This window comes from Paroedura picta, unplaced genomic scaffold, assembly GCF_049243985.1.
Source record: "Paroedura picta isolate Pp20150507F unplaced genomic scaffold, Ppicta_v3.0 Ppicta_v3_sca21, whole genome shotgun sequence".
NCBI classification, from domain to species: domain Eukaryota; kingdom Metazoa; phylum Chordata; class Lepidosauria; order Squamata; family Gekkonidae; genus Paroedura; species Paroedura picta.
Window position 1 is genome coordinate 3,810,410 of NW_027518618.1, and position 16,190 is coordinate 3,826,599.

Below are 16,190 nucleotides of genomic sequence, written 5' to 3' on the forward strand. Positions count from 1 at the left end.
CTGCTGGGTCAGACCAGGAAGGGTCCACCCAGTCCAGCCTCCTGTCTCACCCAGGGGCCAGCCAGTTCCTCTGCAGGGCCAGCCACAGGGCAGAGAGGCCGAGGCCTTCCCCTGAGAAGACCCTCAGAAGAGCCCTGCTGGGTCAGGCCAGGGAGGGTCCCTCCAGTCCAGCCTCCCCTCTCACCCAGGGGCCAGCCAGCTCCTCTGCAGGGCCAGCCACAGGGCAGAGAGGCCGAGGCCTTCCCCTAAGAAGACCCTCAGAAGAGCCCTGCTGGGTCAGGCCAGGGAGGGTCCCTCCAGTCCAGCCTCCCCTCTCACCCAGGGGCCAGCCAGCTCCTCTGCAGGGCCAGCCACAGGGCAGAGAGGCCGAGGCCTTCCCCTGAGAAGACCCTCAGAAGAGCCCTGCTGGGTCAGACCACGGAGGGTCCCTCCAGTCCAGCCTCCCGTCTCCCCCAGGGGCCAGCCAGTTCCTCTGCAGGGCCAGCCACAGGGCAGAGAGGCCGAGGCCTTCCCCTGAGAAGACCCTCAGAAGAGCCCTGCTGGGTCAGACCAGGGAGGGTCCCTCCAGTCCAGCCTTCCGGCTCACCCAGGGGCCAGCCACAGGGCAGAGGCCGAGGCCTTCCCCTGAGAAGACCCTCAGAAGAGCCCTGCTGGGTCAGGCCAGGGAGGGTCCCTCCAGTCCAGCCTCCCCTCTCACCCAGGGGCCAGCCAGCTCCTCTGCAGGGCCAGCCACAGGGCAGAGAGGCCGAGGCCTTCCCCTGAGAAGACCCTCAGAAGAGCCCTGCTGGGTCAGACCACGGAGGGTCCCTCCAGTCCAGCCTCCCGTCTCCCCCAGGGGCCAGCCAGTTCCTCTGCAGGGGCAGCCACAGGGCAGAGAGGTCGAGGCCTTCCCCTGAGAAGACCCTCAGAAGAGCCCTGCTGGGTCAGACCAGGGAGGGTCCCTCCAGTCCAGCCTTCCGGCTCACCCAGGGGCCAGCCAGTTCCTCTGCAGGGCCAGCCACAGGGCAGAGGCCGAGGCCTTCCCCTGAGAAGACCCTCAGAAGAGCCCTGCTGGGTCAGACCAGGGAGGGTCCCTCCAGTCCAGCCTTCCGGCTCACCCAGGGGCCAGCCAGTTCCTCTGCAGGGCCAGCCACAGGGCAGAGGCCGAGGCCTTCCCCTGAGAAGACCCTCAGAAGAGCCCTGCTGGGTCAGACCAGGGAGGGTCCCTCCAGTCCAGCCTTCCGGCTCACCCAGGGGCCAGCCAGTTCCTCTGCAGGGCCAGCCACAGGGCAGAGGCCGAGGCCTTCCCCTGAGAAGACCCTCAGAAGAGCCCTGCTGGGTCAGACCAGGGAGGGTCCCTCCAGTCCAGCCTCCCGTCTCACCCAGGGGCCAGCCAGTTCCCCTGCAGGACCAGCCACAGGGCAGGGAGGCCGAGGCCTTCCCCTGAGAAGACCCTCAGAAGAGCCCTGCTGGGTCAGACCACGGAGGGTCCCTCCAGTCCAGCCTCCCGTCTCCCCCAGGGGCCAACCAGTTCCTCTGCAGGGCCAGCCACAGGGCAGAGAGGCCGAGGCCTTCCCCTGAGAAGACCCTCAGAAGAGCCCTGCTGGGTCAGACCAGGGAGGGTCCCTCCAGTCCAGCCTTCCGGCTCACCCAGGGGCCAGCCAGTTCCTCTGCAGGGCCAGCCACAGGGCAGAGGCCGAGGCCTTCCCCTGAGAAGACCCTCAGAAGAGCCCTGCTGGGTCAGGCCAGGGAGGGTCCCTCCAGTCCAGCCTCCCCTCTCCCCCAGGGGCCAGCCAGTTCCTCTGCAGGGCCAGCCACAGGGCAGAGGCCGAGGCCTTCCCCTGAGAAGACCCTCAGAAGAGCCCTGCTGGGTCAGACCAGGGAGGGTCCCTCCAGTCCAGCCTTCCGGCTCACCCAGGGGCCAGCCAGTTCCTCTGCAGGGCCAGCCACAGGGCAGAGGCCGAGGCCTTCCCGTGAGAAGACCCTCAGAAGAGCCCTGCTGGGTCAGACCAGGGAGGGTCCCTCCAGTCCAGCCTCCCGTCTCACCCAGGGGCCAGCCAGTTCCCCTGCAGGACCAGCCACAGGGCAGGGAGGCCGAGGCCTTCCCCTGAGAAGACCCTCAGAAGAGCCCTGCTGGGTCAGACCAGGGAGGGTCCCTCCAGTCCAGCCTTCCGGCTCACCCAGGGGCCAGCCAGTTCCTCTGCAGGGCCAGCCACAGGGCAGAGGCCGAGGCCTTCCCCTGAGAAGACCCTCAGAAGAGCCCTGCTGGGTCAGACCAGGGAGGGTCCCTCCAGTCCAGCCTCCCATCTCACCCAGGGGCCAGCCAGTTCCTCTGCAGGGCCAGCCACAGGGCAGGGAGGCCGAGGCCTTCCTAAGGACATCAGGAGAGCCCTGCTGGGTCAGACCAGGGAGGGTCCCTCCAGTCCAGCCTCCCGTCTCACCCAGGGGCCAGCCAGTTCCTCTGCAGGGCCAGCCACAGGGCAGGGAGGCCGAGGCCTTCCCCTGAGAAGACCAACAGAAGAGCCCTGCTGGGTCAGGCCAGGGAGGGCCCATCCAGTCCAGCCTCCCGTCTCACCCAGGGGCCAGCCAGTTCCTCTGCAGGGCCAGCCACAGGGCAGGGAGGCCGAGGCCTTCCCCTGAGAAGACCCTCAGAAGAGCCCTGCTGGGTCAGGCCAGGGAGGGTCCCTCCAGTCCAGCCTCCCGTCTCACCCAGGGGCCAGCCAGTTCCTCTGCAGGGCCAGCCACAGGGCAGAGAGGCCGAGGCCTTCCCCTGAGAAGCCCCTCAGAAGAGCCCTGCTGGGTCAGACCAGGGAGGGTCCCTCCAGTCCAGCCTCCTATCTCCCCCAGGGGCCGGCCAGTTCCTCTGGAGGCAGCGGAAGATGGTTTAATTTAGGATTGCAGTTGGTCAACTTCACTGGCAGCCTTGGATTGTGATTTTATATTTTGGTATCTTAATGTGTCTTATCTGTGCTGTGAACCATGTTGAGCCGCGAAAGGGCCAAAGGCAGCTCGTAAGTGTTCTGACTAGATGAGCAAAAGAATGGATGATGCCCTCTCCTCTCCAGAAGACCCAAGGATGGCACCGCTGCAGCCCCTCCAGCCCCCCCCCCCCCGCAATCTCTTCAGGGAACAAAATGAGCACCTCGTGGAGAAGGACAATGTGCACCAAGGGGGGGGCTCTCAAGTCCTGACCCCCCCACAAGCGGTACGGACTGATGTTCTAGATGGGGGGGGGGAGCCAAGCTGCCACAATTTCCATGTGCCCCAGCCAGCAGGGGCTCATGGGCATTGTAGTCCATTGGCATCTGGATAGTCACAGGTTGCCCATCCGTCCTAAAGGATACCCACCCCTGAAGCTGCCAAGCTCTCAAATGCACACACACACACACAACAAAACCGCACACTGCAAATGTGCTAACCAGAAAGGAGATCGCACACCACAGGTTATTTGCAAAACTAGAATTTTCACTATTAAAAAAAAACTTGCACCCAAGTTAACACCACGTCTGATAAGAGGGGGTCGGGAGAAACCACACAGAGAAGAGTCCCCCACGGCCGTCGTCTCCCCACAGCACAACTTCCCCAAACCCCTGGCCCCAGACGCCGGATCGGTCGTGGCACGTCCGTCGGGGAGAACGGGAGGGAGGGGGAGACAGAAGAAAGAACAACCCCAACGGAAAATACTGTTGTTACAAAAAAAATCACAACCCCCCTCCCCAATATGACAATATAAATAACTTCTTTTTTTAAAAAAGGTAACAAAAACCCACAAAATGAAATCAGTAGTCATTCTTGAAGGGCCAAGGGGGAGTGGGGTCACGAGCCTCCAGTTATGTAGGAACCTTCACGCTGGCTGGAGGCAGCCCGGGGGGTGGGGTGGGCTGGGGTCTCCCAAGGGGCCTCGTCCTTCGGGCCCCCTACCAAAATTTCCGCTCCATCCCTCTTTTGTCAAGCTGAAAGACTGGGGGGGGGGGGGGAAGGTGTTTTGTGGAAAAGAGTGTTTGGATTTCTAAAAAAGTACAAGAGAGTCAATGTCTTTCCCCCCTGCAGGAAAAGTATAGCGCTTCACATCCTTGAGGACTAGTGCCTTTTAAGTTTCTGTGAGTGATTCCAGACTGTGGCAGCTGGCTGTCCGAAGCCTGGGGGGGGGGGAGGCCACAGCTAATTCTGGGTCTCCTCCCCCCTTCCTGGTGCCCCCACCCACCCAGGCCAGGCCAGGCCAACCACAGCAGCGCTCGGATGTAGCACTGCTTCCTGGTTCAAACCTATTCCCAGATGTGGAGGGCCCCCCCAGCTGTTTTAGGCTGGATCCAGAGCGCAAGAGTGGTCCCTGTCCGGAGGAATGGGCCGTAGTGTTTGCTCACTCAAACGGAAAACTCTGTGCCCCCCACAGGGACTTTGTGCAGGAAGGGAGGCCTTCGCCAGCCAAGAGGGAGGGGGGGGCAGGCTGGAGGGAGCCTGAGGCAGGTGGGCAGCCCTGGCACCCCCCAGAGGAGAAGGAAGGCCTTGAGAAGGGAAGCGGTTGGGAGGGAAAGACCCCAGAGCCCAAAACAAGGCTGCCCTTCCCTAAGTCTGAGCTGTGGGCCTTTGCTTTGGGTGGAGGAGATGCCATGCCCGGAACGCACACCAGGAATGTTGTGGCAGGAAAGCTCAGAAAGAGACCCACGGGTTCCAGGATGTGTTGCTTTGCAGGGAGCAAACGAACGGGGTGGGGGGCACGCCCATTTGCTGCATTCCTCCCACAAATCGCAAGAAGTGGAAAGCAAAAGCCTACAGGGGGTGGGGAGGGGGGGAGCGGTGTGAGGAGGCAGATTGTCAGTGGTCCAGCGTCTGTTATCGGAGCCCCTTAAGAAAGGGAGGAGCACGGAGAGAATGTGACGGTGTGAAGGAGTTGCACAACGAACACCCAGAAGTGTCCCCTTCTTTAAAAAAACCCACAACCCCAATTCCCTGTCTTTGTGCATGCAGAAGGGCCTGTACTGTGTACAGCATGCAGCGGCCACCCCCGTCCCCCCCTGCCCCTGTCTTGGGTCTCCCCACTTCCTGTGGGCTGAGAACCCACCCTCCGCCTTCCCCTCCCTCCCTCCCGGCCGAAGGGCAGGAGTCCCCGCTGGAGAGTCAGGCGGGCCCGCAAGAACAGCCTGGTTCCGGGAGCTGCACCACGGCCACCTCCTGCTCCAGAGGGTGGAGCACCATTAGGGGCCTCTGCTGCCCGCCCCCCCCTCCATGGCCAAGGCCCACAACTCAGCAGCCACAAAGGTACAACTCCCCCCCCCCCCTCTGCTTTCTGGCACGGAGAGACCAGCACAGGGCTCTGGCCAGGAAGGTAGGGTCTCACCTGCTGACCAAACCTAGGGGCCTTATCTCGGGGCGACAGGGGTGGGGGTGGGGGTGGTAAACGGCAAAGCCAGCAGAGCAAGAGGCGGCTGAGGGGCCGAGCAACAAGCGATCGCAGAGCACTGCCAGAAGCCAAGCAGGAAGCAGCAGGAGGCAGAAAGCGTGAGCAGGAGGAACTGGGGCGGGTGGGGAGACTCAGCAGCGTCCTGCCAGGCCTTTGACTCTGTGGCACTCAGGAAGGGAAAGCCGGGGGTTTATGACTCAAGGCCCCCTTTCCCCGGCAGGCAAGCCCCCCTCCCCCTGGAGCAGCAGGCATGGAGGCCCCGGCCAGCCCCCTTCCCCCACCTAGATGTGGCCCCCAACTCGCCCTGAGGTTCCCCCCCTGCGTGTCACTCTCTCCTGCCACACCGGCACTGCTGCGGAGCCCAAGGCGCAACCGACCCCCTCCCCACAGTGCAGAAGGGCAGCTGGACGAGCCAGAGGCCAGCTGCTCCCCAATTCGAACACAGAGCCCGGCACAACTGCCTCCCACGAGGAAGGGTCTTTGCAGGGTCAAGCGCTTCGGGCCCGACCCGTCTCCTCCCTTCCCCTAAAGCAGCAGCAGCAGCGCCATGCGCCTCCTCCCGCCAGAGGTTGTTAGAGTTTTCCTCGGCTGGGAAGGGCCTCGAGAGGGTCCGTGGCTGCATCCCCCCCCATCTGCAGCAGCAGACAGGCCTCCCTCAAGCCCCTGCGTGGTGTGCCCCCTCCGGGCAGCTCCCCACCCCTCTGGGCCCAACGTCAGGAGGGAGGGAAGAGAAGGAAAAGCCAAGGGGGCTCCAGGGCCCCCTGCCACCCCTCCTCCTCCTCCTCCTCCTCCTCGACTGCAAGAGGGGCCACTGGGGGTCGGTCCGAAGCATTCCGGCCACTTAGAACGCAACCCAAACGCCACCCTCCATAGTCCAGGGCGCACTTCACAGCTCAGTTGTGCAGCGAGGGGGTTCGGGGATCCAGAAACGGGGATGCTGCGGTGGGAGGCAGGCAGGGGGACCCTCCAGGCAAGGAGCCCGTGGCCCCAGCCCTGAGGGGGGAGGGAGGGAGGGGCGTGTCCCTTGCTGCGTTGCTCCGGCCCGCCTCGCTCAGCAGACCCGAGGACCCCCTCCTTGCAAAGGGAAGAGGGCAGGGAGAGGCCCCCCCGAGGTCCCGTCCCTGAGGGGATTCCAGTCACTTGAGAAGACGTGTTGGGGACCGCGGCAGCCCCTCTGCTCTCCTCCCTCTCTCTTTGGTAAAATGTCCCGGTCCCTCGGGGGCCCTTTCATCTCATCCGGTTTTGTCTCATCAGCGGCACAATGCAGGACGGGGGTCCGGCCTTGCCCAGGAAGGGGTGCTTCAAGAGTTCGGTGGCTGTAGCTCTCTGGGCCGGATCTCTGACCAGCAAGCGGTCGAGGAAGCCCTTCAGGGAAGGGGAGACCTGCGGAGGGAGGAAAAGCAGCCGGGGTGACTGGGGGGGCCAGTCCTGGGGCTCAAAGACTTCCGTCTCCCATACAATGGTCTTCTGAGGTTCTTCCACAGGGGGAGGCACCCAGGAGGGAAGAGTCCCGCAACGCCCCCAAGACGCACCTCTGAAGCACTAGCTCTGTGCCTCTCTCGGGATCCAGCCTTATGGCTTGGCCGCCATTACTCAGCTCCATTCAGCATTATGATCTTTGAGGAGGTAGGTATGGGCGGTTCAGCTCAGGTAAGCTGAAAAGGACCCGATTCAATGCCGACAGGTGAGCTGAACCGGGCATTCCCTGCATCTGAATGGTCTGGATCGCAATTCAGCCCCTTTAAATGCATCCCCTCCTGCTGCTTTCTCAGCCAGCTGGCGGGGGGGGGGGGGTTAAAGGGAGCAGACAGGGCACCTGTCATCAAGGTGTTCTCTCTCTCCCCTCCCCACCTCTCAGGCAGTGGAGAACCTGCTGCCCGGGAAGGGGGGAACAGAAGCACATGCATAAAAAGCCCTAACACTTTTCTGGCTTGGCCGAATCGATTCAGCCGGATCTGGAAACGTGAAGGGGTGTTCATCCAGCACGGCGACTCTCTGAAACCTGGGCAGAAGCTTCCCTTGTAGACTTGGCCTCACTGTTGTTCTAGTTTGTTGTCTTTTAAAAATTTCTTTCTGTTTGGAGCTTTGATTCGTTGATACAAAAGTACAGCCTTCCCCAAGGGAGGGACGTGGCCCCAGAAGAGAGCTGTGGGAAGCCCTTGGTGGGGGGCCCTCCGGCCTGCCCCCTACACGTCCCAGGCCGGATCTTGCTGGATGCAGAGAGCCCACCCCAGCTCTCCCTTGGCAGAGAGGAAACTTAGAGAGCAGGACGGACCACCCGTTTACCTTGTGCACGTTTTTCAGTTTGGGGGGCAGGTTGTCTCGGATCATCTTCATTGCCTTCAGAGGGGGCTCGTTGAAATAGGGGGGCTCCCCGTCCACCATCTCTATCACCATCACGCCCAAGGACCAGATGTCCACCTGCGACGAGGGACAGAGGAAGACGCCCAGCGGTTAGCGGGGGCCACACAGGCCGGCCCATGAGGAAGGTTTGGGATGGGCCACCAAAGCTGACCGAAGGAGCCTGAAGGCATCAGCAATGCCTCAGCTGGCCAGGCCCCCTCCCCTCCCCGACCCACCTAGCCCTGTGCCCCAAAGTCCAGCCCACACAGGGAGGTCTGAATCTTGCTTGGGGGAGTTTGGGGCCCTCATCAGGGAAAAGGGGAAAGGCCATGGAACCCTTTTGGAGCTCCTCCCCAGACCCCTGGTTGGGAATCCCTGGCCTGGCCCCCCACCCAAAAACTGACCAACCCTGGATGGGTCACTGTATCAAGGAAATTTGGACTTGTGGCCACCGTACCAAGGAGCCTGGGAACCACAGCTGGACACCGAGTCCGTCTGTGCCTGTCCCTGCAAAAACCATCCACGTGCCCAGGTGGCCACAATCCAGACCCCCTCCGAAAGGCCAGCTGAGCAGGGAGACCGAGCAGGAGGCTCCTTCCCTTGCAGCAAAGCTCTGCCTCTCTCAGCCCCCCTTCCTCCCCCGGCCCGGGCCTGGAGCCCTCCTACCTCTGGGCCGTAGGGTAGTCGGGAGATGAGTTCCGGGGCCATCCAGTAAGGGGTCCCCACCAAGGACTTGCGTCGTGGCACCTCCTTGTTCACTTGTGCACAGAAGCCAAAGTCAGAGAGCTTGACCTGCCGGGGAGCAGAGAACAGCGTGTTTTCAGGGGGGGGGGCTTGGGGGGAGGGCTGTTTTTTAAGCATCTCTTCCTGGCATGCCCCTGAAAGCCAGCTTTGTGTCTCGGATTTCGGAAGGAAAGGCTTGCCATTTTCTGCACTCTGTGAACGAACAATGTCTTCGAGTGGGACACCACAGAGGCAAAAGCTGCCATCAAAACAAAGTTTGAAAGTGGGTGGAGAGCACAGGAAACCTTTGGGGGGGGTGTCTGGGAGAGGAAACAGGAGCCTTGCCTCCACCCCTCACGCCCTCCCTCAACACGGGGCGGCTGCTGGGGACACCCGCGACTCACCCGGCCGTCGTGCGTGAGCAAGATGGAGTCGCTCTTGATGTCCCGGTGGATCACGCCCTGGGCGTGGAGGACGGAGAGCGCCCGCAGGACAGAGAGGCAGACGGCCGCAATCTGCTCTTCGTTCATCCTAGAAGAGGGGACGAGGAACTGGGTCATCAGCCGCCCTCTGGGGAGGAGAGGGTGGGCAGGAGAGAGGCAGAGGGGACACCAGCTCTGGGCCCCCGCAACCCTTTCCAAGAACCCTGACAGAAATTCACACACACACTCACCCCCCCCCCCAAGTTCTCAGTATTAATGCCCTTAGGGGAAACCCTGCGTTCCATATCAACAGCCCTGACTAAGACCAAGAAAAGGCAGTTCAGGGCTGCCGAAGACGTGTCCAAGTAAAACAAAGGAGAGATTTTCAACCATCTCTTCCACCCCCGGCTTCTGCTCTGGGGGCCTCCTGCCACAGGGACACCCTTAGATCACAGTGGATCACTTACCTGGAATCCCCGCCCGGCTCCTTTCCCCCAAAGGCCCTTCTATCAGAGCAAGTGGGTTCCCTTTTCCCTCCAGCTGGCACAAACAAGCACAAGCCACTGGAGAGCCACGGCTGGCATCCACCCACCTGACAGCCAGACCCTCAAACGGCGGGCAAAAACCCAGGGCTGCCGGCACAGGAGGAGGAAATGCGTTTCCTCCTCGGCCTGCTTGGGTTGCTCTCGAGAACAGCTTGGCCACTGCAGGGCCTGGGCCCCGATTCCCCCGCTCCACACCTGGTGTGCGTGACAATGTCGGTCAGGGCGCCTCCCTCCAGGAACTCCATGACGACCCACAGCTCGTCGCCCACCAGGTAGCTGTTGTACATCTCCACCACGTTTTCGTGCTGATAGTCGCGCATGATCACCACCTGGAAAGGGGTGGGGGGGGGCAGGGTGAGCGAAGCCGCTGAGCAAGAGGGGAAAAGACCCAACCTGAACACCGGACACGAGCACAGAGAGCCTCATACCCGGATGGGAAGGTGGGACACAAATGCTTTAAATCAGGGGTTTCCAAGGTGGCGCCCGTGGACACCGGCACAGTACCTGCCAACACCTTCCCCAGGAGTTTTCAGAAAGTGGGTGGGCTGGCAGGGCCACCAGAGAGTTGACTGGATGTGCAGATTTTCATAATGCCATTTCTCCAGCAGCTGCCTCCACGGTGTAGGTTTCCCTATCCCAATCATGCCTCTTTCCCAGTGTGCTTGCTTAAGTCCCCCCTCTTCTCCCCTGCCCTCGGCCTCCCTCTGTCGAGCACGGGTGCCTCGCTAGCCCACGGCAGCCGCTTTGTGGTTGGAAAACCTCCCTGTCCTCAGGATTAAAAGGGGGGCTCAAAAAAGGTTGAGGACTCCTGTTTTAAATGACATTAAGTAAATAGGAGGCTGATGTTCTGGAGGCAAGCCCAAAGCATATTGCCCACCCCATCTTCCAGAGAGAGCTCCTGGGGGACCCCCCTTGGAACGGATGGCCGGGCCACGTCTAGGAGGTCACTGGCAAAAAACACCCCAAAGGAAGAAGAAGAAGAGGATCTATTTTTTATAATTTGCTTTTCACTACTCAAAGGAGACCCAGAATGGCTCATAAACACCTTTTCCTTCCTCTCCCCATAACAGACACCCTGGGAAGTAGGTGGGGCTGTGAGAACTCTAAGAGAACTGCACTTCAAGAACAGTTCTGAGAGAACTGGGACAGGCCAAAGGTCACCCTGCTGGCTGCAGGTGGAGGAGGAGGAGGACTGGGGAATCGAACCTGGTTCTCCAGATCGGAGGCCACCCCTCTCTAACACACCACCACGCTGGCTGCTTTAAGAGGAGGCTGTCCAGACATGCTCCCCTCCTCCTGCCTCCTTCCAGCCAGCCAGCTCACAAATGGGCAGGGAGCCCTTCAGGAGGCAAAGCCCTGGCACAAGAGAGAGGTTACGATGCCTTCCGGCAAAGCTCCAGGTGCATGACACAGGTGCCCACCAGAAAGCCTCCCCGAAGCATCGATACCCTCCCTGGCTCACTGGACAAGGGGCACGGGGCCCTTCCCATTCGTGCACGCTTCCGCCCCCAACACCCCAGTCCTGCTCAGCAGGGGCAGATCCCATCCCTTTCCCCCCTTTAGAGCGGCCTCCCAAGCGACCCAAAGCTAGACGGCGACAGAAAGTGTGTCTCAATCCAGGAGGGAGCAAGCGTGGGCAGCCAAGTGTGTGGCTGAGGCTGCAGGGGAAGGGGCAGGAGGACACTGAGAAGGGGGGGGGCACGCAGGCGATTCCCCGCCCCCGCCCACCTCGTTGAACAGCAGTTCCCGCCGCTGCTGCTTCCGCAGGTCCATCTTCTTGACGGCCACGAGCTTCCCGGAGCTCTTGACGGTGGCGATGCAGACGATGCCGGTGGAGCCTTCGCCGATCTTGATGAAGTTGTCCAGGTAGCTCCGGGGGTCGCCGGGGTCCACCACCATCTGCAGGGCGGCCCGGAACTGCTCGTGGGAGACCCGCTGGGGCTCGCGCTGTGGGGAGCGGGGCTGCTGCGGCTGCGGCTGATGCTGCGGGGCGGCTGGAGGAGGGAGCGCCGGCTGGTGCGGAGGAGCCGGGTGCAGCTGCTGCTGTGAACAGGGGGGCGGAGGAGCGGGCTGTGGGCTGTGCATTAAGTGGGGGTCAGAGGCGTGCTGGGAGAGTCCGGCGTGAGGGGGCTCTGCGTTTCTGGATCGCGAGGGGCCTGAGGGCGGGGGGGCCCTTGACGATCCGCCGCGTTCACTTACGGGGCCGTTGGATGTACTTTCTTGGTGCTTCCCGGCTCGGTGCTCCCCCTTAAGAAAAAAAGGAAATAGAAAAAGAAGAGTTACATTGAGGGGGATTCCCACGGTGGGGCCTATCGGGGCTGGGTTGGGGGCTTTTTCTGCACGTATCCTTGAGCCTCCCTGACAACAAGCACGGATGGCAGCCCCCTGAGAGGCCTGTTCCTTGAAGCCTGAGACAGGCCATCGATATGTCGATGCTGCTGCCTTGAACTTCCCTCACACTGACTCAGCCCCTCCGTGCACCTCAAGGTCAACACTGTCAGCGCAGACTGGCAGCCGCTCTGCAGGGTCTCCGGCGGGGGTCTTCCCCAGCACCTCCTGCCTGGCCCTTTTTTACTGGAGAGGCTGGTGGTTGAGCCTTCTGCATGCAAAGGGGGTGAGCCGTGGCCGCTCCCCTCTCCCCGAAATGTAAGGTTATTTCCCCAATAATGTGGGAGAGTAGTGACACCCTGATTCTCCCAGTGAGCAGGTCTGTGTCCTTCAAGGAAACCCCAAACCTTCAGAACTCTCAGAAGCGAGGTGTGCAGTGTGCATGCGTCTCTTTCTTCGTTATGCAGAGGCACGAGTGGTTTCCTACACGGAACGGCCTTAAATAGCCGTGCTCCGTCCATCCCAGAACTGCCTACTCTTGAAGAAGAAGTTGGCTCTTATAGGCCGCTTTTCTCTACCCAAAGGAGTCTCAAAGTGGCTTCCAATCGCCTTCCCTTCCTCTCCCCACAACAGACACCCTGTGAGGGTGGGGAGGCTGAGAGAGCCCTGAGATTACTGAAGAAGACTTATACCCCACTTTCCTCTACCCAAAAGAATCTCAAAGCGGCTTACAATTGCATTCCCTTCCTGCATTCCGCAGGCACCCTGGGAGGTAGGTGGGGCTGAAAGAGTCCTGATGTTACTGCTCTGTGAGAACAGCACTATCAGGGCTGTGACTACCCCAAGGTCACCCAGCTGGCTGCATGGAGAGGAGTGGGGAATCAAACTCAGCTCACCCAATTAGAAGCCGCTGCTCTTAACCACCTTACCAGGTTGGCTCTCCCTGACAGCTGCACTCTGGAAACCCACAGCGAGGTCTTCCCCAGCCTTCCTACCTCTCGGCTGGAGACGCAGAGGTCACAGCCTGAGTCTTGGCTCCTCCCATTTGCCATCCCCTCACGTCAAACTGGGCCTTACTGGACCAGCAGCACCATAATTGGGGAGGGGAGTCAGTCCGCCCAGCACCCCCAGGAACCAACGGCGGAAGGGAAGAGAGGAGCAAAAGAGATGAAGACCAGGGACAGGGCGAGAGGTGAGTAGGACGTGAAGGGAACTTGTGACTAAGGATGGCCGTGTGCTGGGCAGAAGCAGGAAGGTGCCGGAGTGAAAACCATCCGGGACAAGGCACCAACCCCCTGGCAGGGGTGCTGCAGATCCCCTTGGAGCTCCCAGAGCTAATCTAGCGGCTGTACGGGGCAGAGGGGAGAAGGTGGAACAGAAGGCTGTGAACAGAGCAGACACGCAGGGGTACAGAGGAGAAAAGCGGAAGGTGGGTGTCCCTCAGGAGTGGCTCGAGTTAGTGGAAGCCAAAGACGGCAGCGCTGGGGAAAGCAGGGCGGGAGGACAAGCGAGGAGCTGCAGCAGGAGGGGGGCCGCATGAGCAACGTGGCCAGAGGCACAGAGGAAGCAGAAAGAGTGAGGCTCTGGGACCAGCGCCACAGGAAAAGGCCGAAACCCCTTCCGCCGCTCGGAGGCCAGAGAAGCAGCATCTTCCACGGGTGACGAGCTCAGGACTGGGAAGGTGAGAGGTCCACAGAGGCCGCCCCGGCAGGCCCAGAGAGGGCCAGGTGGAGAACGTTTACCTGAGAGCCCCGGATGGGATCGGTGTCGGCTCGCGGGTACGTGTTAAAAGGCCGCCCGGTCTGCTGGGCCGTTTTCATGACCCCCTCGGAGATGGGGATGTTCGGGGTCCGGATATTGGGTCCCGAGAGAGGCCGCTTCTCCCGGGGGGACTGTGGGCTGATCTCTCCCGCGAACGTAGACTTGGGCCTTTTCTCGGGGCCGTTGGCACGCTCCCTCCGGACCACGCGGTCGGACGACTCCCTCTCCGTCGAGGCCTCCTTCCTCCCGTCCCGCTCGTGGGCTCTGTGCCTGCCGTCTGAGGAGGCCTTGTGGTACTCGGGAGGGGGGGGCCGGTGGCCGGGGAGCTGGGGCGCTTTGCCTGGGGGCTCCTGCCCCCGCGGGTGCTGCGCGGCAGTCCTGTTCTCCCTACTCCGCTCTCTGCCATGGTCCGGCTCGCTCCGGGAGGAATGGCGGCTCCGCTCCTTGGCCTCTCGGCTCCGGCTCCCCTCCTCGTTGGGCGGCCGGGACCGGGGCTTGGCCCAGGCCTCGCTCAGGCCGTTCTCCTGGTACAGGTGCTCATGCCGGGCCGGGAGGGGAGGGCTGTCCCTGCGCAGCGAATTGGAGCGTGACACCGACATGTTCTCAAACTCATCCAGCAGCCAAGCCAGGGAACCGTCCTTGGCGGTTCGATTCCCTCGCACGATCGTCTTCGCACACGGGGGGGGGGTGTGGTGGGGGGGAGGCACAGGAAAATGCCAGGGGGGTGGGAGGGAGGGAGGGAGGGACAAGACGGTACGACACACACACACACACAAACAAAGAATAAGATAAGCAATGTAAAATGGGGAAAAAAAAGAAAAGAAATTAAGATGCTTGGTACATGCTCAACATGACTGGGGTGGTGTTGGCAGACAACAAAACAGAGAAGCAAGCCAACGGGGAGGGGGAGGCAGGCAAGTGGGCATTCATGCGCTGGAGAAGCCGGGCCTTCCAGGAGCCCCCGTGGGCCCACAATCGTTGTTTATCCTGCACCGCTATTGATATTGTACATGATGCTCTGCAGGGCAGAAGAGAACCTGTTGGCTTCTGTGACCCAAGTCCAGCCACACATTGTTAATGTGTGGGTGGAGGGCATACTTTAGCCCCCCTGCGGAGGGTCATGGAGCTGCCTGGATTCCTGAAGGCTCTGCGGGATCCGAGCTGGCGTGCCAGTGGAGGACGGGGGGGCTCCCCACAGGGCTCCCGGTGCCCTCTCCGCCCTCAACTCAGACTGGCCCCCTGCAATACGGGGGAGCTGCAGGAGAGGAAGGGGAGGGGAGCCGGCTGCAGCGAGTGTGGCGGAAGAGTTGCAGGAGGCGGCAAGAGCACCCTGCCACACGCTGAGGAGGGCGCGTGAGATGGCGGTTAGGGCGGCCGAACAAGAGTTTTATGCCGCCTCTATCGCGTCCGCAAGGGCTTGCCTGGCCCAGTTATTTAGGGTGATCCGATCCTTGACCGGCCACAAAGAAGGGCGCCAGAAGAGCCGTCCACGGACTCTTGGCTGTCGGGCATCAGCGAGCTTTTTCGCGGACAAAGTCTTGTTGCTCTGCTGGGACTTCCCACCACCCTTAATACGGAGAGGGAACTAGAGGCCTCCTGGCCACCTCGGGGGGATACATTTGATGGGTTCAGTGGCTCTCAGGAACCAAAGAGGACAAGTGAGGGCGACCACCTGCCCCCTTGACCCCTGCCCATCCTAGTTATCCAAAACGAGTGAGCAGCAGATGGGAGGCCCTCTGGGAGAGATTATCAACCTCTCCCTGCCTACCCGGGAGTTCCCAGAGGCGCTGAAGGAGGCGGTGGTCTGAAAAAAGCATTGCCGGACCTTCGGGACCCAGCCAGCTACCGCCCGGTTTCACATCTTGCGTTTCTGGGAAAGGCAGACCAGCTCCTGGCTTACTTGGAGGAGGCTTCGGTGCCCAACCCATACCAGACAGGCTTCCATCCTGGCCACGGGGTGGAGATGGCGTTGGTCACCTTGGTGGATGATCTCCAGCACTAGCTGGATTGGCCGGTTCAGCCATACTCATATTGCTCCATCTGTCGCCTGCATTTGACCGCGAGTTACTGGCCCACCGCCTCACCGGGGCCAGGCTTCGGGGGACAGCCCTTCAATGGCTGTGCTCCTTTTTCCGGAACCGGACACAGAGGGTGGCTGAGGGGAAGGCTCTATTGCGCACCTTGTAGGGTCCCATAGGGGGTGGTACTCTCCCCCACGATACTGCACATTTTTATGTGCCCTCTGGCTACAGTACAGTATGGGTACCAAGAATGCTAATGCTGCCCCTGAAAAACAAGGGGCGGGGGGAGGGCTTGCAACCAAAAAGGATTCTCCCTTCAGTGGCTGAGCAAGCAAACTCTCTGCCCAACCATCTTAAGATGTTATTTATCTCATGTCTTAACGGGGTTTAAACCCAGTCAGACTTGGTTCTGAAATATTTTAAGCCCCCCCCCCCCTGTGAATAGCCAGCAGATGGCGCTTGGAAAAGTCAGATCTCATTCGGCTTGTACCAGATGGGAAACCAAGAACAGACCTCTGGGGGGACCTGGAAGACCAATCGGAGACGTTTTGTTTCCTGGCATAGGCTTTTGTGGGGACATGAGCTGATCCCTCCCAACTCTAGGATTCTATGATTTTGTCTGGCCCAGAACTCCCCCTGCCTGAGAACAGTTTTCAGCTCGGCCCCT

The 16,190-nt window shown here is 61.3% G+C and overlaps 1 protein-coding gene across 4 annotated transcripts in view; it reads right to left on the reverse strand.

The window, feature by feature from the left end:
* Positions 1 to 3,423: 3,423 nt before the first annotated feature.
* PAK4 (p21 (RAC1) activated kinase 4) overlaps positions 3,424 to 16,190 on the reverse strand; it is a 66,986-nt gene continuing 54,219 nt past the window's right edge. For 3 of the 4 annotated variants that reach the window (XM_077318599.1, XM_077318600.1, XM_077318598.1), the window contains exons 3-9: positions 13,484 to 14,170; positions 11,142 to 11,660; positions 9,609 to 9,742; positions 8,851 to 8,977; positions 8,390 to 8,515; positions 7,667 to 7,801; positions 3,424 to 6,763 (exon numbers count right to left, since the gene is read on the reverse strand). In XM_077318599.1, the coding sequence (XP_077174714.1) occupies positions 6,608 to 6,763; positions 7,667 to 7,801; positions 8,390 to 8,515; positions 8,851 to 8,977; positions 9,609 to 9,742; positions 11,142 to 11,660; positions 13,484 to 14,170 (1,884 nt within the window). In that variant the 3' untranslated portion in view covers positions 3,424 to 6,607. The remainder of the gene's footprint in view (positions 6,764 to 7,666; positions 7,802 to 8,389; positions 8,516 to 8,850; positions 8,978 to 9,608; positions 9,743 to 11,141; positions 11,661 to 13,483; positions 14,171 to 16,190) is intronic. The other variant, XM_077318601.1, reaches the window with a different exon arrangement.